General features: G+C 42.1%; 2 protein-coding genes across 5 annotated transcripts in view; both read right to left on the bottom strand.

The window, feature by feature from the left end:
- Window positions 1-1120, bottom strand: part of LOC139606624 (Fc receptor-like protein 5) — a 32735-nt gene extending 31615 nt beyond the window's left edge. The window contains exon 1 of the mRNA XM_071458884.1: window positions 615-1120. The gene's annotated coding sequence lies outside the window, so the exon portion shown is untranslated. The remainder of the gene's footprint in view (window positions 1-614) is intronic.
- A 1737-nt stretch (window positions 1121-2857) lies between these two features.
- Window positions 2858-19264, bottom strand: kcnj10a (potassium inwardly rectifying channel subfamily J member 10a). 4 transcript variants are annotated; one of them, XM_071459753.1, is made up of 7 exons: window positions 17980-19264; window positions 17754-17817; window positions 10934-11326; window positions 10368-10579; window positions 9601-9732; window positions 8931-9108; window positions 2858-5170 (listed from the first exon to the last, which is right to left on the bottom strand). In XM_071459753.1, exons 3-7 carry the CDS (start codon window positions 11316-11318, stop codon window positions 4761-4763), a joined length of 1317 nt encoding a protein of 438 aa, XP_071315854.1. In that variant the 5' UTR covers window positions 11319-11326; window positions 17754-17817; window positions 17980-19264; the 3' UTR covers window positions 2858-4760. The 4 variants fall into 4 exon arrangements, with proteins under 4 accessions (XP_071315854.1, XP_071315855.1, XP_071315853.1 ...); XM_071459754.1 differs by having other exon boundaries at window positions 17987-19264; XM_071459752.1 differs by having other exon boundaries at window positions 17754-19264.
- Between the last annotated feature and the right edge of the window lie 1505 nt (window positions 19265-20769).

Raw genomic sequence — 20769 nt, 5'->3', positions numbered from 1 at the left:
TCCAATACGATAGAGGAAAATAAAATACAAAGTATGTGCCTTCAATATGAGTTGTATCAGTTGCTTCAAAAGTGTGATAACCTATGACACAACAAATGTACTTTTAATACAATAACCAAATTTAGTTATATCATAGCCCAGGTACAAGACAAAACATCACTTAAAGTCACCAATAAAATAAATGTAGGTTGAAATAATAACCAAATATTAAAAACAAAATGATTACTAGCTCCTCTGAATACCTTCAGGTTGTTTTCAAATCTCTATCCCTGCTAACTGGGCTGTAATATCATAAGTGCATAGCATCCTTAAAATGTTAGCATCAACAACATATTGTGGGCGTACACTCACACACTCTCAGCCTGCAACATTAACCAAAATGTAAACAAAAACAGCTTTCCAGACCCTTCTCTCTTACAAATGTCCGTCTCCTGAATTACATACACCACCAAAACAAGTGCATATGCTATTTACTTCAAACGCAGAGCTAACAGCATGAAAGCAAAGCTAACAGCGCTTATGCTAATGCCAGTGGATACTCTCAATTAGCAACATAATTCATTTTCCTTACACTATCACACAGAATACAAAACAGTGAACAAACTCGTATTTACCTCTTGTAGACCGCAAAAAGTCCGTGTCACGGGATAACAGGTCGTCCGTTTTGAATGTTATTTCTCTCCCACAACATCCACTGGTTTCCATGATGGCGGAAACTAGCTTCTTCTTCTCTCCAATGTCAGATTTAGCGGTTTACAGCTAAGCCCCGCCCCTTCACCTGACAGGTGAAGGGGCGGGGATTGGCTGTTAGTTTTGAGACGTTCCAATAAGAACAAAGAAAAACAAAGATTGACTTATTATGCTGATAATCAAGTTAGGCTGTTAGGCCCATGGGACCTGCTGGCCCACAGGTCATCAGAAACAGATCTCCAATATTCAACCATTCAAACCCTTTTAAAACTCTTTTAAACGTTTAAACACTTTAAAGATTAAGACTCATATTTTTATAGATTTTATCCACCAACATATAGTTTAACCACATTTATACATTTTGAACTTTGAACTTAAAAAGCCTGTTGACGTCTCTCTCTATCCTGTAGAGAGACGTCAACAGGCTTTTTAAGAAGCAGCCGGTCCTGTCTCTGTCTCTCCATCATCCCTGAAGCACTGTGCTGATCAGCTGTCTCCGGTGTTCACGGACATCTTCAACACCTCACTGGAGACCTGCCACATGCCAGCCTGCTTCAAATCCTCCACCATCATCCCTGTCCCCAAAAAACCAAGGCCCACAGGTCTAAAGGACTACAGACCCATTGCCCTGACCTCTGTGGTCATGAAATCATTTGAGCGCCTTGTCCTGTCCCACCTCAAATCCATCACTGACCCACTCCTGGACCCCCTGCAGTCCATCTACAGAGCCAACAGGTCCACCTGGACTCCTCAGGGACCTATGCCAGGATCCTGTTTGTGGACTTCAGCTCTGCCATTCTTTCTCCTCTGCTCTTCTCCCTGTACACCAACACCTGCACCTCCAGCCATCAGTCTGTCAAGCTCCTGAAGTTTGCAGACGACGCCACTCTCATTGGACTCATCTCTGATGGCGATGAGTCTGCCTACAGGTGGGAGACTGACCGTCTGGTGACCTGGTGCAGGCAGAACAACCTAGAGCTAAACGCTCTGAAGACAGTGGAGATTTTAGTGGACTTCAGGAAGAGCCCAGCCCCACCCACCCCCATCACCCTGTGTGACTCCCCCATGGCCACCGTGGAGCATTTCCGCTTCTTGGGTACCACCATCACACAGGATCTCAAATGGGAGCTAAACATCAGCTCCCTCATCAAAAAAGCTCAGCAGAGGATGTATTTCCTGAGGCAATTGAAGAAGTTCAACCTGCCAAGGACTATGATGGTGAACTTCTACACCTCCATCATTGAGTCCATCCTCACCTCCTCCATCACCTTCTGGTACGCTGCTGCCACGGAGAGGGACAATAACAGACTGCAGCGTATCATCCACTCTGCTGAGAAGGTGATTGGCTGCAATCTTCCGTCCCTCCAGGACCTGTACGCCTCAAGGACTCTGAGGCGTGCAGGGAAGATTGTAGCTGACTCCTCCCACCCTGGACACAAACTCTTTGAGACACTCCCCTCTGGCAGGAGGCTGCGGTCCTTCAGGACCAAAACCTCTCGCCACAAAAACAGCTTCTTCCCGTCTGCTATCAGCCTTATCAACAAGGCTAGAGAGCCCCACTGTTGCTGATCCTCCCGATCCCTAATTGCACCAACTACCAGCACAAATTCCTTGTCTGTGGAAACATACTTGGCAATAAAACTGATTCTGATTCTGATTCTGATGTGTAAAATATACTTCAGCCAGGGATACAACTATAAACCACTTTTACTTGATTTTGTAAGATGTAAAAGTAGGACTTTAACATCAAACGACATGAACAAATGTCCCAATCAGTAGCAGGTAAGATAATGTTTCTTAACTGCAGCTTAATTCTAGGAACTGTAACTTTAAGCTGGTGTTTTTATGCTGGTACATTGGCTAAAAACTCACTCCAGAGGATGCCAGAGCTCCAGGAGATGCACAGTACAGGAGCATTTTTTAACAGTTGTACAGAATGCATGGAAAACTGCTCATCTCAGTGATGGTAATTAAAAAAAACAAAACAAAAAAACAAGTCTAAAATCTTTTATAATTCAAAAGTCAATGTTAATTGACGACAAAATATATATATATGATAAAAAAAATATATAATTACTAATTAGGCCTTTATATCTTTCATACTGTATATGCAGCTTTGGAGGCAATTCAAACAGGAATCTTTTTGTCTCGTGCACACACATACACGTGTTGTAAATAACAAATTTATTAAAGAAGGCACTTAAAAAGTACATTAGCAGTCAGAGCAATGAAGTTCCAGTATTCAGGGTGAGCCATATGCAGTATACAGTACAGGCAGTACAGTATAAACAAGCACAACCTCTCACCAGATATTGATAATGAAATATTTTCAGTTATCTTGACTGTTTTGAACTGGGCTCCTAGGGAACAGCAGAGGATTTCCATTTGAATAGTGGCACTTAATCTCATAATCAAGAGCACAAAAAAGATTATCATACTGTTGAATTGGTAGCAATGAATACAAATCCTCAATTCACTCGGAAACTAAAACTTGGTGCTTTGTATTTTTGAAATATTGACAGTCTATCTCCTGTTGTAAAGTATGTTTTTCTGGTGTTCTTCATTCTTTACTTTAAATATCACATGGTCCAATCTCCAAAAACTGTTTTTGTGTTAACCAATGATTTTTGAACTAATGTCTTTGAAAGTAAGATGATTTCATTTAAGATACCATATGTACAATAAAAAGAGAAAAAAAAACCATTTTGATCCAAATATATGTATTCATCTAACATTAAAAAAGGTTGCTGATTAGATACATATTAGCAGAATCCATAGAAGCCCACAACAGTAAAAAGATGGGTGTGCTATATTTTACAGTCATAATATCGTGTACCAAAAACATTTAATATGGTATACTGAAAATGCAGAGTTGTGTGTCATATCTCAGGACATAGAGACATCAAGAATGAGGGAAAAATACTTTTACACATAACTGTACAGAGTTACACTGAACACATACTGTACATAAAATTTTAAACGGTTCACAAAAAAGGTTCATACAAACAGTATTATCACATTCACACTTACACTTTTTCAAGCGTAAACATTCACACTCACAATCCCCAAGCATAACCACAAGATTTAATTATTTAATACAGTGCATTATCAAAGTTAGTTCAGTTATTTCCCTTGTTTAAAATGCCACTTTTCTTTCAAGTTAAAGTGCTTTTAGTAATATTACTAAACATTTTTACCCAAATAAACCAGGACATTCATATAAAATAATATTTTCAGATGTAACAAGTAATGCTGTTGTTAGAAACTACTAGGTACATAAAATATGATACATTCCTTTAAAATCTGTCGTTAAAAAAATAATATGGTTCCAGTATTTCTGCCACCTTTTTCAGGTATTTTATTAATTAAAAAAGAAAGAAAATAAAAACAGTACTGTGATTCAGTGATAAACATCCGCACCAGACATTCACCTCACTGCAGAAATCGTCTTATCAAGGCAATTTGTCTTTAACCTGTAATAAATTCTTATTTTCTTAAAACAGGTTAAAAAATATGTGGGGGGGATACTTTAATGTGTATCTCATAAAAATCTACTTTTTCCACTTTCTAGGTTTCAACTGGAATCAAGTCATTAAAAAAAGGTTTAAAAAAATTATAAAATTATAGATAGAAATGACCTGATATGAAGTTTTTGCAGTGTTTGAGTATCTTCCAGTTACAGTAAATGAGGTCCTTTCCCAAAACAAAAGAAAAAAGAATATAAGTTTAGAACACGTCTCTATAGATGACTTGATGCGTTGCAGTACATTTGTACATGTCGAGTTTGTTACTTGCTCCCTTTGAACTTGGTTGCAGCCATCTTCAGTATCTTCTCTACAGACTCAGTGGTTACAGTAGCACGTTGGCACATCGTGTCTGTGTGGCGTTGGTGGGTGCAGTGAAAGTTTACCCAAGGTGTTTACTTTCCTGTCATATGGTCCACAGTTGTAATGTGGGTAGACAGAGTGGGGGAGGTGACGTCTTCTGTTGAGCAGCCTTTTTTTTTCTGTCTTTGCCTTTCATGTCAGTTTCACATCAACTTTCCAGAACCTCTTCCTGTCTCTCGTCCCTCAAACATTACTAATACGCACACTCAGTGGGCTGCTATCTCTGACGCGCCCCCTTTCTCGCCCCTTCTCCTCACCCCTGTAGCTCTCTTCCAGTCTCATCTTCTCCAGGTCTGTCCCATCCTCCTTGCCGCTGTGATTACGGGACGCCTGTGATGGCGGGCTGGGGGGCAGACCCTGTTTGAAGAAGGGTGGCGTTTTGGTTTTGGCCACTTTGTCGAAGAAGGCGAAATCGGCCACGTATTTGCCTGAGGGGGACAGGGAGACGACGGGGGGGAACTCGTAGCCCCACAGGATCTCGTCTGGTAGGTAGGATGTTCGAACCTGGCAGGTCGCTGAGGTTGGCTCAACCGTGGCGCTCATGATCACCAGCAGCTCAAAGTCAGCCAGCTCCGGGTCCGTCCAGCCGCCACCTGCAGGTCAGAGGACAGAGAGTAAAGGCCTATGCAAATGACTTTTTGTCTTTTAGCCCATTGACAACAAACTAAAAACTACCATTTTCCAAAGCAAAGCAAATGGTTTCAATACAGCAACGTATCAAAATAAATTACAGAAACTAAAAAAAAAACTGCAACTTGGGGGCATCTTAACAAGCTAAAAAAAACAACATGGCAACTTGTTAGTGACAAACATGTTAGCAAGCAATGGCTTATTTACACATCTGCATAGCAACATACTCATTCATTTAGAGTCGTGAACTAAAGAACCGTGACCAAAGTGAGTTAAAATAAGCCAAAAAGCTCCACAGGGCTGAGGGGAACTGCAGAGTGAGGTGATGATGACGCGTCACGGCGATTTGATCCATTATCAATGTAAAGCAGCAATATTAAGCAGCACTGCTGATGACATGGCCTCAGTGAGCTTTGGATTTGGTTTACGTTCCCAGTTGACTTAGAAGAAGAAAAAAATTCAAGCCAAAGCAACAGAAAGAAAATCATGAATGTGGGTTAGGAAAGACACACACATATACACATCAACACATGCATACACACACACATGCACGCGAGCACATGCACCTCCTGAAATTTCCAAAACATGAAACTCCCCACTTACAGACTGATTCCAAAAACACTTGACCGGATCACACACACAAACACTTAGAGAGCTCATATCTGAAATTTGAACACACACACACACACACACATAAAGTAAAAGCTGCCACAGGTTGGAAACACAGTTGTAGTCACAGATGCAAATGTATGATTTATAGGATATATAGTCTAAAAAAAAACACATGCAGAATATACTTTTCATTCATCAACACACAGCCCCCATAACACAAGGGACACGCTAGAAGACATATGCACTCAAACAAGCACACACCTGAGTCAACAGGCCTCACTCGGAACGCAGACTCGGTCATCTGTCTAAACAGTCCTTACCCCAACCCAGACCCAATAACGCTCCCGCCAGGGCAAAAACACCAGGTTTCGCAACCCCTGTACACACGGCAACACAAACGTGGTTAAGAGATTTTCAATATGGGCTCAATATCGTGGACGGTGCAAATTTATGTAGTGGTCTTCTGAGCATCGGGAAGGCGATGTCGACCTGTTGGCCGGTCAGTTGGCCCGCCTCTTTGATCTGGAATAACTACTGTACGGATTTTCATTAGATTTTGATTGGACGTTCACGGCTCACATGAATCCGGATGACTTCAATGATGTTCTGACTCTTCCCGCTGCACCGCCGTGAGGTTCAGATTTGTGTTTTTGACTGAGCCATTTGGTTCAGACATTCGTGAATGAATAAAACTGCTTTGAAGCTTCAGCTGTGCTTTGTGTTTCTTGATGATTGCCAAATGTTAGCCTGCTACAGTGTTAAACCAGCTAGCACGATGAATGCGGAAAACATACCCGCTTGCTAGCATTGTCAGTGCGAGCATGTTAGCATGTCTCATTGACTCTTAGTCCAGTTTTACTGTTGCTACCTTGGTGTTAGCTTTCAGAACACGTAGAACATTCACATAGCCAGCTGGTCATTATTCATTATTTGCATGAATGAATATTTGTTATCAGTATTGGCTCAGTGAAGAGTGCAATATTCCTTTCTTCTTTAAGTAAGCTGCAGTTTGATGACAATAGTTGATCATTTTCGGGAGCTTTTTCATCTGCCAGCCGCTAGTTCACCCAGTTTTCCAGACCGTGCCATTCCCCCTCCAAGCAGCTCGTGTTTCTTGTGTTTCTGCCGTTTCCCCTTCACCTGATCTCACCCACCTGTTTCTGACGTCACCACTGACTTCGTTCAAATACACTGTAGCATATCGTATACCTTCCTTCTTTGCCAAATTGTTTTTTGTGGCTTCCTGCCATAGTGTCTAAACCCATGCCTGATCCTGTTGACTTCCTGCCTGCAAGTACCTTTCTCAACCGACAAGCACTTTTTTGTTTTTGTCATCAACCACAGCACAGTTTCATGATCGCTTACAATGTGCATTATGATTGTCACTATCAACCCTGTGTGTGTGTGTGTGTGTGTGTAGGATACAGCAACTACAACTATGTTGTTAGATGAATGTGCTGATCGTCTAAACTCCCTCTCATATAAACTGTCTCCACAGTGTCCTGCACTCCTGATTATATGACTCATGGTCACACAATGCCAAAAAGATTCACACACTGTTGCACTGGAAGTCAGGATTCAGTGGTCTTTACAGAGCCGTTCCCTGCTGAGGTAGTACATGTCCTGAACATAAAGAGATAAAGAAAAGGTTTGCAGGGGGCTTTAACGCTCTGTCAAACGAACCAGTAAGTACAGAATCATGCTCAGTCATTAGAATCATGTCTTAGTGCTTCTCCAAGTGTACATTCATGCGTTGTACAATCCATCCATCCATGCATCCATGATCTATTGCTGCCTATCCTCTGCAGAGCTGCAGAGCCTGTCCCAGCTAACAATGGGCCGAGGGCAGAGAAAGGTAGAGAGGTAGGTTGCCTGTTTATCACAGAGCAAAAACAATCATTCAGATGATCTAATCATCAAAGTTGAAAGATATTATTTCTGCCATTACTATGAAATAGCATCCTTGTACTGAAAATGAAGTGACAGAAAATTATGTTATGTATGGGGTTTAATACATACAATGACTGTTTCTTACATCTCCAAGTCAAAGTCAGTTTGGGCAAATTTTAATCAAATTTTGAATTTTAAGCCATCACATCTGTAATTATGACAACAAATAACCTAGATGAAGCAACAATAGAGACGTGAAGGGAAAAACTGGCCGCTATTACAGAAGGCACTGACACTGACTGTATGGCCAGTATAATGTGTGCTGTAATGCAATCCCTTAAATACAGCTACAATAAAAATTACTTCAAGTTCACGATACTACAGAGAGGCTAATCATAACTAGACAGGGTGCAGCGGATGTGGAAATAAAAATGACTAAACATAAACACTGATACTATACTGGGGTCAAGGAAGGAAATGAAAGAAGCCATCTACCGTAAATGTGTAGTGTGAGTGTAAATAACGCCACGATCAGACTCATCGAAGCTTCCAGTGCTGAGCGCCCTGAGCCGCTGTAAGTGGATCTGTGCAGGCTTCGTCTCGGCACCCCAGACTGTGCAGCATTGTGCTCTAATGAGGGGTGTCTCTGGTGATCTCTCTCTCTCACACACATTCCAGCTAGAGAAACCCTCTCCTCCAGTGCCAAACCAGGCCAGAGGCAGCCAGGCACGCAGCACATGACCGTAAATACCAACACACCTACATACACATACATACTTAATGTACATACAGTTAGTCTCAAGAGACACGGGAGAAAATTCATTTCAAATAAAGACGTTAAGATGTTCATGAAAGATATTGCACCTTTTGTGATAAAATTATTGCTGGCACCAAAGTATACTGGTATTAGAGTTTTGTATCTTGAAACCAATAATAATAACAAGAGCTTTGGTGGCCAGAAATTTAGGGCCACGTTCTCACAATGTGACTGCAGCAACCCACATGTACAAATGAACAAAGCATGAAATAACAGAACACATAGAGATACCGCACTGTCACTGCATGCATCTGTTCCTCTCCCATAGCATTTCCTGTTGTGGTGTTCCATCTCACCAGGTATTTATTACACAATTCAACATGCCCACAAATTTGAGTCATCTAAGGATATTTCATTATATTTGGTTTGTCAAACCTGCTGCGCAACTTAGAGGCATGGACTACCTTTTGCTGCCCAGGCTTTGAGAGGGCTGTTGTCGTCAATGATGTGGTAGAAGGTCAGGGGGATGATGAGGAAGGGGCTGTCGCTGGATGTGTCGACTTGAAAAGGCACATTGCGCTGGTCCAGCCTCACCGTCTCGCCCTCCTTCGTCAGGGACGTCTGAAGCAGCTTCCCCGTCACCTGGGAGCCAATATGGAGTCAGTAAATGTAGCCAAGAGGTTGCAGGAGGCATCCTGTAACCAAAAGGCCCCAGGTTTAATACCTGAAATGGCCAAATGATGTGTCCTTGGGCAATGCACTGACTGACATGTTCAGTCAACGTATGAGTCATTACTATATTTCATACTAGCAAGATTATTGCACTAAGGCAATTCAACTTGAAAGTTTTTTACTGACAGGATGTGACTCTGAATACTAATCATTTACAGGAAGACGGCCTATGATGTAAATTGAAGGCTTTTATGTACCTGATATTACAACAGCCAATTTAATGAGTTTATGGATCATGTAAAAGCTTGTCTGTTTGTTTTATGGACTTGAAAGGGGTGAGGTTGTAATTCATATCAAATATGAGGGACAAAACTCATGCATATGAGCTCATGCAAATAATAAAATCTGACTCCAGTTACTGTAGAAATAAAATATGTCCAGGACGGCCTTTAGTCGCATTACCTGGCATCCTAGGAGCAGGCTTTTGCGCATGTTGGCTACTCGGATCATGAGGCAGGGACGACCCTCATGATTTGACACAACGGCGTGTTGACTGAACTTCACCGTCTCGCCTCGCTTCTTCGGACGAGCAACCTGCAAGTGGAGGGAAACACGTCGAAGTCTGTCAAACCTTTCACACAACCTTCAGGAATCACTTTACAAGCCCTCCGGTGTTCTCTTTCTCCGTGGAAGATGACCTGACCTTCAGCGAGATACGAGTTCAGAGAAGAGGGGTGAAATTACAGGCACATAAAAGGTAGATGGATAAAAAGGTATTAGACAACAAGGAAGAAGGAATGAGATAAACTTGCTTTTGACAGATACGAGTGGTAATAATCATGGTGACAATCTGTAAGCAAAATCTGTTATCAGACAAACTGATAACCGAGAAGCTGATTATTAAAAACACTAATAGCTGTAATGATACTGGATGGGTAATGGAAGAATCACCAGGCACAAACTGCAATTTCCCTAAACAGTAAACGCATAAAATTCCAAAAGACACCAGCAAGATTTACAGTAAAGGTACTTCAAAGGAAGAATATGTACCGGTAGGATGTTTTGGAATGAATAAAGTGTTCACTGTACCGGGGTCTGCCATTAGAGTACTTAAATTATTAAAATATAAAGCTAGAGTGCAGTGCACGTTCCTCTCTTTCATCACATCCTTAACAATCACATCACACAGTCTGTGCTTTACTCCAGACTGAAAAACGACATCCGACTACCTTCGCGAGGAAGGTGCCCGTGATGAAGATCTCCATCACCATGGTGATGACCAACTGAAAAATTAGCAGCACGATGGCAACCGGACACTCTTCTGTGATGCACCGGAAACCATAGCCAATTGTGGTCTGAGACTCCAGGGAGAAGAGGAAGGCCCCTGTCAGGGTCTTCACCTCCATGACACATGGGGTGTGGTTGGAGGGGGGGTCAAACTCTGGAGGGAAGTGAGACAGAACAGAAGATCATGTATTTAAGGGTGTAAACAAATTACCAAGGAACATTTTGTCCCTCTCTCAATGTTCTGCCAGGTCTTTCTCATGCTCTTTGAGAAAAAAAAAGCATTCCAGTATGTGTTCTTCATTGTTTATTCGTTCACAAAAAAGTACTTGTGTCCATCCATGTCTCTTTTGTGAAAACATAACATTTTGTCTCAGCTACAGGACATTGTTGATTGAGGGGAATAGATGGGTGAGGATGAGTTATATAATATATTGATTATTATATATCAATTATGTTCACTATCTCTGCAGTGTAAATCTCTCAGATCCTCCACCACCCTCCTCCTTACCCAGCAGGTCTCCATGCACCATTGCTACCAGGTACCAAAGAACGCCAAACAGGAACCAGGTTCCAGCAAAGGTGGCAGAGAAGAGGAAGAACTTGTAGCGCCATTGCATGTCCAGAAAGGTTGTCCAGAGGTCGCGTAGGTACAGCGCCCCTCGCCCGCTCACATGCTCAATACGCACGTTGCTTCGTCCATCTTTGGAGAGGACACGGCGCCGCCTTCGCAGAGCAGTGGGCCCTCCAGCTCCTGGCCCTTCTCCACCAGCACCTACACTTCCGGTCACCCCTGTGGAGCCCAGCAGGGGCTTGGTGATGTCTGTCTGCGTCTGGGAGTGGCATACTTTCTGTGGGGAGGAGCCTTCTGAGGAGGGGGGAGTGGCTGAGGTCATGGCTGGCACTGCAGGGGGTTGGAGACAGAAGGAGGGGACAACAGGAGGTAAGGAGAGGAGGAAAAGTGGGTAAAATAGGTATGAATGAAAAGGCGAAGAGAGGCAAAAGATGGCATAGCTTGTATGTCACAAATGAACAGCAGGTGAGTTCAAATGAAAAGGCGCAGGATGTGTGCAAAAGGAGAAAAGGGAGAGGAGAGCGTTCGATAATCACATGAAAGAGAAAAATGACAGAGCGGAACATTTGCCAGGAGAGGGAGATGACGATGAGGAAGGGGATTAGAAGCGCATTTTTAGCTGGACAGTGCTGGGGCTGTCCACGGTGGTCCATTTAAGACCCTTTCTCCTTTCACTGGGGGCAGCTGGCCTTGTCAAAATAAAAGCCCCCTTTCAGCATGAGGGCACAGCTGCTCTTTCACATTAAGAGCGTGATAGTGCTGGTCGCTTCACATGCCAGTTGCACAAGACTGCTACCGAGATGGATGAGGGGGCACTATTGACTGTTACGCTACACGAAAGAAAAGAAGTCTTTGAATTTAAATCAAAGATGCAGAGATCTTTTACTGGTGATCACCCTCTTCCATTTTGATGAAAGCTGTTTTCATACTCTTTCTCTTACTTTTAGGCCCCTTTTTACTTGAACAGAGACCTCCAGTCTGCAGCATTTGCAGCAGATGTGACACACGCAGATGTGCATTCGAAGCAAAGCAGTAGTTTCTTTTACAAGATAGTATATGTTAGGGGACAGTTTTAACTTTTGTGTCAATTAAGATTTGTTTTTACCAGAAGCAGTAGGAAGAGGAGAAGTAGTAAAAGTAGTTTCAAGCATTTCTCATTATGTTTGACCTTAAAATTATTTTAGAGACAGATCTAGTTTTGGGAGGTCGTCAGCAACTCCACAAAAAGTCAGCGAGCCACTGGATATCAATGTAACACCAGAAAGACACTGGACTGCAAATTTGGTTGGAAATGAAAATGAAGTTGACATCAATATCCAATGTTGGCTAATTATCATTGTGACTTTTAGCAGGTGTGCTCTGTGTTTGCAGTATGGGGCTGTCTCTTATGGTTTCGGCTTGAACCCCTTTGCTGAAATTAAGGAAGATCCCAATGCTACCATATGCAATGATACTTGCATAAAGCAAGGTTAACAAACAGTTGCCCCAGTTTGGTGTAGAAGCACTTATCTGGCCTGCACAGAGCGCTGACATCCACCCCATCCAACCCCTTTTGTTAGGAACTGGAACACCAACTGCAAGCCAGGCCTTATCACCCAAGATAAGCGGTTGAGTGCACTAATGCTCTTGTGGCAAAATGGGAGCAAATCTCCTGCAGCCAGGTTCCAATATTTTGTAGGAAGCCTTTCTAGGACAGCAGCAGCTCTTACAGCAGCATATACATTACACAAAGTTTTTGAATTAGACGTTCAACATTCAAATATGTGTCTAATATTCATCTGTGTGTCCACATAGTTTTGGTCACATAGTGTATGTTGAATATAGGCGACCTTCCACTCCTATACAACTACACCATTACTCATTACTCAAGTGCCTGTATTGCAGTGAATGCTTGTGTCAGAGGCTGGTGGTGTAATGTGATGAGACAGTGTGAGTGGCTATGGGTGTCATAGTGTCAGCAGTATATTAATTAAATGAGAAGTGTCCCACCCCACCCCCGGGTGCCATGGACACTTGTTGTCACTGTAAGGGTCGTCCCCTGTGCACTCTTAACTCTTTCCCCTTCCCTTCATCCTCCTTTTCCTCTTCATCTCTCGTGCTCTCACTCACTGTTTGCTAAATGGCCCTTTTGTCTCAAACTGCCTCTGCTTTCCGGAGAGACCATAACAAAACCAAAAACAAAACGACAAAGACAAAAGCCCAAGAGCCGAGGCGATCTGATACGCTCTGTCCTGTCCTGTCCTTTTTGACCCTTCTCTCTCCTCTCTCCGTGCCGGAGCTCACACTGAGTGAATGAATAGAGATCTGTGTTGATGTCTGTGCTCTGAATACTAAGATGTGGAGGGGGAGACAGGGGAGGGAGGCGGGGTCAAGAGGAGGCCCATGTGATCGGCCGTGTCCATCTCCAGCTGAACTCTGAGGCCTGAGGAGCTCCTGCCTACACATACAGTAAACACACACTTGTGTATTAGACATATAGACCTTTTGAGAAGTTAGGACACAGTACAATGCAATTAATTGTCCAAAGGAATGTTTGGCTTGCAAAGCCAAGACCTTACACAAAACATTCAGTAGCTAGCCTTTGCAAGTACATATATATTCATTCATTCACCATTTAAACAGTAAGGCTGGTGTTACTCTTTATTTTTTTTATTGTGAACACATTGCATGAAAACACTAAAACCAACAATAAATCTCAGTACATTCCATCTTCTTTGTCTTTTGCGCCCTGTTCGGTTAAATTATATAAACTGATCTTTTTGACCTCTCGGGTGTAGCATGACAAGGTTTGAACACAAGACAATTGACATATTATCAATTATAAAGGCGTTATGGCGAACTTGTTGCCTATTTACACACTTAGCAGACACAGAGCATCATTGGTATTTCTTTGAGGGCACTGGAGGAAGGATTGAGTCCGATATTCATTCTCCTTTTAGCTCTGTTTTAGTATCCACCAACTCCTCGCATTTAGCTGCTCTCTAGCAGCTCCACCATGTTCACTAGCTAGTTGCTAACTTTGTCTAATGCTGTAATTAATTGGGTTAATCTGTCTGCCATGTCTGGAAACTAATTCTAAATTAGCAGGATGCAAAACCAAAGCGAGTCCAGTGCTAATTTTCTGCAGGTACATTGTTACAAGTGACACCTCTCACATTACTGTTATGTTGTTTATATAAAAATATTGATTAGTGCAGCTTTAAAAAAAAAAAAAACTGTTAAAATTGTTAACAAATGCTGCATCTCGCTAAATATGTATGGCCTTACATCTGCTCACTACTACATTATAGTGTGGTATAAACAATTCATCGTGTCTCTTTAATGCTAATAAATGATAAATATGGGTGAATGATACCAAGAAAAGTTCAATCAATATTAGTAGAGTCAAGTGCATCAGCTCTCTCAGTCACACTGATGGATTCCCTTTCTTGTAAAGTGACTTTTTTTCCACTCATTGGACAACCACCCTCAAGGTTAGGATCTCTTCCTCTGTGTCCGGCTCGCCGTTCCCTCTCCTTCCCCCTGTCCCGTGTGCACAAGAATCCTTTGTTTTCGAGGAGATGAAAGGGACAAAAGCCACCATTGAAAAATACGACTGGGTGAGTGAGAGAGAGGACAAGTTGGACGGGGAGAGGAGAGCAGGACGGAGTGTCGAAGTGTGTGTGTGTTTGCGTGGTGTGTGTTTGATCGTGTGTGAGTATGCAGTGCTCAACATTGTGAGGGGGCAGAGTTGTGTGTGTGTGTGTGTGTGGGGGGGGGGGGGGGATAATTGGTTTGGAGGGGAGGATTGAGGGAGAATTGAGCATCGGGTGACAAAAGCAGAGGAAGAAGAAGGGGGAGAGAAATGGATGGTGGAGGAGAGAGAGAAAGGGGTTTGTGGAGTGAAGGTGGAGGAAACAGATTGGTGACAAAAGACGGTCATTGGTATTCCAGAGGAGAGAGTAATCCCTTCCACTTGGCATCCTTGTCCAGTGTCCACATCCACAGAGAACCCCTAGCAGCCGGTACACTGCACTGAAAAGACTCAATACAACACAACCTGAATGGCTGTGACCAGTGCACAGCACAGCGGCCTGTGCACTGGACTGAAAGGACTGTCTAAACATCAACACAGGCCATGCCAAGGAGGCGTCCGCTCAGCCAGCACAACACGGTAAAACCACAAACGGACTGGAGCCAAACTAAGCACCGCACATCGCCATACAAATGAGCTGCCGCTGTGTCGAAGTCGCTTTGTAAATTGCAGCTAAACATTTTCGTTTTGAGAAAACTTTTTAGTGTGCAGAAAAAACAAATATCATCACTTTCAGGTGTGGAAATGAGGTGTTTTCAGGTTTACCACCGGGTATTTTTTAAGTTTCCCAAATGAGTTTGTGTAGTTTCCCCTTTAATATTACCCTGTTTTCTGCTTTATGGCAATGCTTTATTTTCAGATAATTGAAAGGATTTTTAAGTGGCTTATTTAGTTTAGCAGGACAATGTTCAGTTCTAAATAATCCAGTATATCCAAAATTTTACCAGACAGCCTGTAATTTGATATCCAACCCAACATTCACCATAAGTTTCATAAAGGTTAGTAAGACCAATAATCTATGTATCATAAAACAAAGTGACTATTCTCCTATAGACAATAGAGGTTTGATGGTTGTTCTTATTCTATATAATTGTAAGTTTTTTTTGTCATAATGGCATAATTGTATTTTGATAATACTTTTGAACATTTTGACTCTATCCCTTCTAAAAACCCCTGGTGTTCCTGAAACCAGACGTGTTGGGTACCGGCTGAGCCATTAAAAAAAGTGATTGCAATAGTGATATTCCAGCATTATTGCAACTCAGCACCCTGAATATTGTAATACATATTGAAAGAGATGTAATTATGGGGGTAACATCGTAATAGAGGTTTTGCATACAATCAAACGAATCCCTGTCAAATTGGTTTATAAAAGTTTTATTCTGTATTTCTTTATTTATAAAAGTTGCTTTCTTGATGTTTAATCAGTGATTTAACTACACGTTACAAATTAGCATATTACTATTAATAAGAATAAAGTTTGGTTGCCTTGCAGTGTTTCCAAATAGCCAGGTGGGGGCAGGTACAAAGCACGCCTCCATAAAGACGGGTGAGACGCAATAATCGTTCAGAATGGGATAACGCCGATTTCCAGCGGTCACTCCTCAGATACATTCATTGTATTGTTCTCATTTTTGCACGTGAAAGCGACACAAGTAGCTCGAGAGCTCATCTCCACACAGCTAACTGAGCATTGTTGGTCTCGGAAAATAGACAGAAACACAGCGACACCAATTCTAATGTGCGGAAGTTGGAGGGGGTTTCAGATGCTTTTTTCCCATCTGACAACAATACATTCAACATAGCAACAAATTTCTCCTAATTGCTGATGTAAAGTACAGCAGTTGTATATAAATGTTGCACTTAAGATCTGTGCTGAGTGTGTTTGTATTGTGGCTGATTCAACACCGTTAACATAATTTATCTTGCGTTGGATTTTACAGTAAGAACAGGAAGTAAAAGTGAGCAGTAACCATGGCGATCAGACATTTGTCTCAATGTCTGTGTCTGTCCAAACCTCCACCTAAATCTAACACTTCCTTAAACCACTCGCTTCTACTTCCTCAGCCCAGAATTACTGGCTGAAGAGTTACAACACTGACCTATATCAAACAATGGAAAGCAGCTGTTGTCCACCAGGCAGTGATTTAAGGCTGACTTTTACCACCTCCTTCCAAGCCAGTAGTAGCCGATGACCTGTCCCACTGCGGTAAATCTGACTGCTCCACTACTGTTGTAGCACTGATGAGGATTTCTCTACGAGGTCACGTGATTTGTTTCCGAGCCGAGATTTTCTATGGACTCGGAGTGAACACACCATCGCGCCTTTTTGTTTCCTGTGTGTTTTGTGTGATTCCTCTAATATTTTCTGCTACCACCAGTACTGTACTGCGACAACTATTGTTCGGCCTCTTCTCACATAACTACAGCAGAACTACAGATGTCCTTTTCTTGTCTGTTTTGTATCTGAATATTTACCATACAGCTGCAAGAAAAGCAGAATCTATTATCCACGCAGGACAGGTGCAGGATATGGAAACTTAAATTCAAACAAACTTAAATCTTTGAATACAAAACATTGTACAGTAATAAATGTACATAATAAATTTGCTATTAGAAACAAATGTGAGCTTTTTCATGTGATGATATATGTAAACTCACAGCGGTTCACCGTGTTAAAGTCAGTGCAGGTTTAACAGTGGAACCCCCTCCTCTACTAATATCCCTTCACACTGTAAACACAACACAACTGAGCACCTCTCTGACAGTTTAAGTACATACACGATGTTTCCTCTGATTCTTTTGTGCACCACAGCACTCACAGGCGAACTAGATATCATGAGGATACAACAAACATATCACAGCCAAAAACAAAGGATATTAGAGGCATATGACAGCGGCGCTACCACAGAAAAGAAGAAAAAAAAGATACGATTCATCTTTTCAGACCAATGAAACAGATAGACGGTGAGTCCTTGAAGGAATTATAGTTGGAATAAGTCAGTAAAAGTAAGTGGAGAAGTAAATAAATAGTACAGACCAACACACAGGTCACATAAGCCGTCAGATTCTTACATTTTACTCATATTTTGGTCTAAAATTCCTCTGATACCTTGCTAGGACAAAAGAGGCTGCAAAAGATACAGCTGAGACATCGAATTAGGAAAGTTTTGTGTGTCTTACCTTCCTGTTGACTTGTAACAGAAGCTCACTTTGACCACAGCTTGGAAAGATTTAATTAATTTCACTGTCCAGCAAACATGTGGAAAAAAAAACAGATGACAAGTTTTTATCTGTCTTAGGGGGATTAAAAAAAAAAAAAAAAAAGAAAAAAGTTGAAAAAGGAAAATCAATTTCAGGGTTTTGAACGACACACACTTGTTGACAACTCACACATGTTTTACATCACCTCTCACTTTGACATCACATTGTTTTCCTAGTTTGCCTTCGCGGTCCCTCTAACGTCGCTGTCATCCTTGATTTTTGAAAAAAGAAAGCTCGTCAGGAGAAAGCATGAACCCCGTCAGAAGAGAGGCCTTAGCCAGCGGTCAGGCGGTGTCTCCAGGCGCACTGGTACTGGCGGGACTGGTTCTGGCTCGCTGTTACTGGGTCATTATGTAATCAGATGAGCACAGTTTGCACTTCTTCTTGCATGTGGAACAGAGAGGGAGCCCTGCGCCTGTGTGTCCGAACGCAGAGAGACGTTAAAGAAGCCTGTGCTGTCCACTCCTCCAGGACCCCCCCCCCACCCCAACACTGCATGCCTCACTATATAAACCCCAAAAATATTCACCCAGCCGCTGTTTCACGACATTTTTAATTCATTAATTCAACTCTCCTCCCAGCTTCTCCCTCCTACCCTCCCTCTCCATGTCTCTCCCTGACTGTACACTATAAATGGGCCTCTTTGTTGCGAGGCCTCCTCCGCTGTTTCAGCCTTTGTCAACTTTCTCATGTAAATGTTTGATGGTTATAAGATACAAGCCTGGAAGTCGTTGCACTGAAACAGAGGTATTTACAAATCAAAGACTGGAGAGAAAAAAAAAAAAAGAAAAAAAAAAAAAAAAACAGGGCTCTTTTCTTGTGCACTTGGCTTCTTGCAGTCTTGCGCTGGCCGGTGTGCGGTGAATGGGTAATGTCGGTGCATCTCTGTGAGGCTGTGCCATGTCCGCCTGCAAGGAGGGGGACTTGGTGCTGTATAGTACACATGGTCCGGCTGTGAATGGACGATTTAATTCCCCAAAGTAGCAACCATTATACTGAAACACTGGCCCCCGCGGTGGTGATGGTGGATGTAAAGAAGAAGAAAGAAACAGTGGAAAGTAACGTAAAGTACATTTACTCAAGTCCTGGAGATAAGTTCAGTTTTGAAGTTTTGTTTTGATTTTATTATTCTCTACACTTCTCCATTTCATTGATTATTATCAAACTTTTTACAAAAATGTTTATTTGCAGACCTTATGATTATCATGAGGACAGGTTTTGTGTGGTACCAGGAGTTTGAATGGCTCATGGGAAACTTGGAGATGTGAGCTTATCATCCTAGCTTAGCATCATCCTAGAGTTTTATAAACACTGCAGTAATATTAGATCTCTCTAGAAACACTCCTCTTTGTTACTTCTTAATATCACAATTCATGATATGTCTCACAAACCTGGAAAAAAAAATGATACAGAGTATATATGAAATTGGTATTATTAGGAATTTTGTTGCTGACACAAGAGTCTGAAAATCTGTGTTATATGAATTGTCTTCTTTCATTTCTGGAGTTTCATTAAAAAAAAAAAAAAAAAAAAGTATGTGAATTCAGATGAACTGTTTGTGTTTTGTGAGCCCATACAGGCTGGGTGTATGCAGAAAACAATAATAAAGACTACTCAACATTAATATCACCTTCTCTATTTATAATTATAATTATAATTATTAATATATTATGATGCCACAAGTGTAGAACACCAGTGCATACTACGGGCTGATGCAGAAGCCCCTATAGGAATACTGTGGAAATAATGTGGTGATGTAACAGCACACAAATCTGTATAGCCAAGTATACAGTCTAACTCCTGATAGAGTTAATCTACGTCTCTATAGGAGCGGTCTAATAGAGTTTTTTATTCCAAAGAGAGTAAAAAGGGCATCGTGACAGCCCACCATTCAAAGTTTGCCTTTTAACTTTGTTTTGACAGGAGTTAAATTTACCTCACGTTCAGATGAGAGTCCCCGGGCGGGACGCAGACGCATGAATCTGCAGCAGAGACTCTCTGCACAATAAACCAGCCACTGCACAATATGTGGCCCGGCGGGTTTCACACACACATCAATCTGTGAGGCCCCTCCAACCTGCCAGCGGGTGTTGTTCCCCTTCAATACCCTCTCCCATCCTGCAGCGTTCTGGGCTCCCCTTATCCAGAGCAAAGGGGCCCTGCATCCATAGGGGCCTCGGTCACATTTGGGTGTTTACCTTCTGAGCGAGGATTTGGCTCCTTTTAGGCTCCAGGGTCATCCTTGGCTTCCTGGGTTGGGAGCTTCACCTGAAGCCACCAAGCAGCTGATGAATGAGGTGATAAAAGGGCGAGGTGATCGCTACAGAGGTGTTGAAGAACTGTTCTTGCACTTTGCAAATTGCTGCACAAACATGTAGAGGACATTTTTACAGTTCACTCTCATTATTTTGTCCATACACTGCACTGAAATAACCTACTCTGTCAGAACATATTGCAGCCAAACGTATTTAACCTGTTGCGTCTGTCTTCTAAATCAAATGTTAGAGGAGCAGAACTGACCTGTTTCGGCTCTGTATCTGTATCTCCTCCTTGTTTTATTTATTATCTGTTCCCATCTCTTTTGTACCTGTTCAAGATTCAGATTGATTTCTGAGAACAAGACTCAGTTTGGGTTTTTTTTTTTTTTTTTTTTTTTTTTACTATTTTCTGTGGTTGTTTTTTTTTCCCCTCCCACACAAACATATTTTTGTTGCCGAGCTGCGTTGAAGGCAGATGTAATGGTTGGATTAGCTGACTGAGAGCGCAGCAGGTGGAATCAAAGAAAGCTGTGTGTCAGGTGGGCCTGCGTGTTTTCCACTAACACTAATTTTAGTTACTTCTTAAATTCTTCAGAATGAAGACATCCCCATCTTCAAGCACCGTGCACGCGGAGCGATCGCAAAATTCAACTTCCCTATCAAACATCATTGCCTCA

This window comes from Trachinotus anak, unplaced genomic scaffold (genome assembly GCF_046630095.1).
Source record: "Trachinotus anak isolate AG129_WGS33_773 ecotype Australia unplaced genomic scaffold, CSIRO_AGI_Tana_v1 ptg000023l, whole genome shotgun sequence".
Classification (NCBI taxonomy): Eukaryota; Metazoa; Chordata; class Actinopteri; order Carangiformes; family Carangidae; genus Trachinotus; species Trachinotus anak.
The sequence above is the reverse complement of the archived record's forward strand: the minus strand, read 5'-3'. Positions and strand labels throughout refer to the sequence as shown.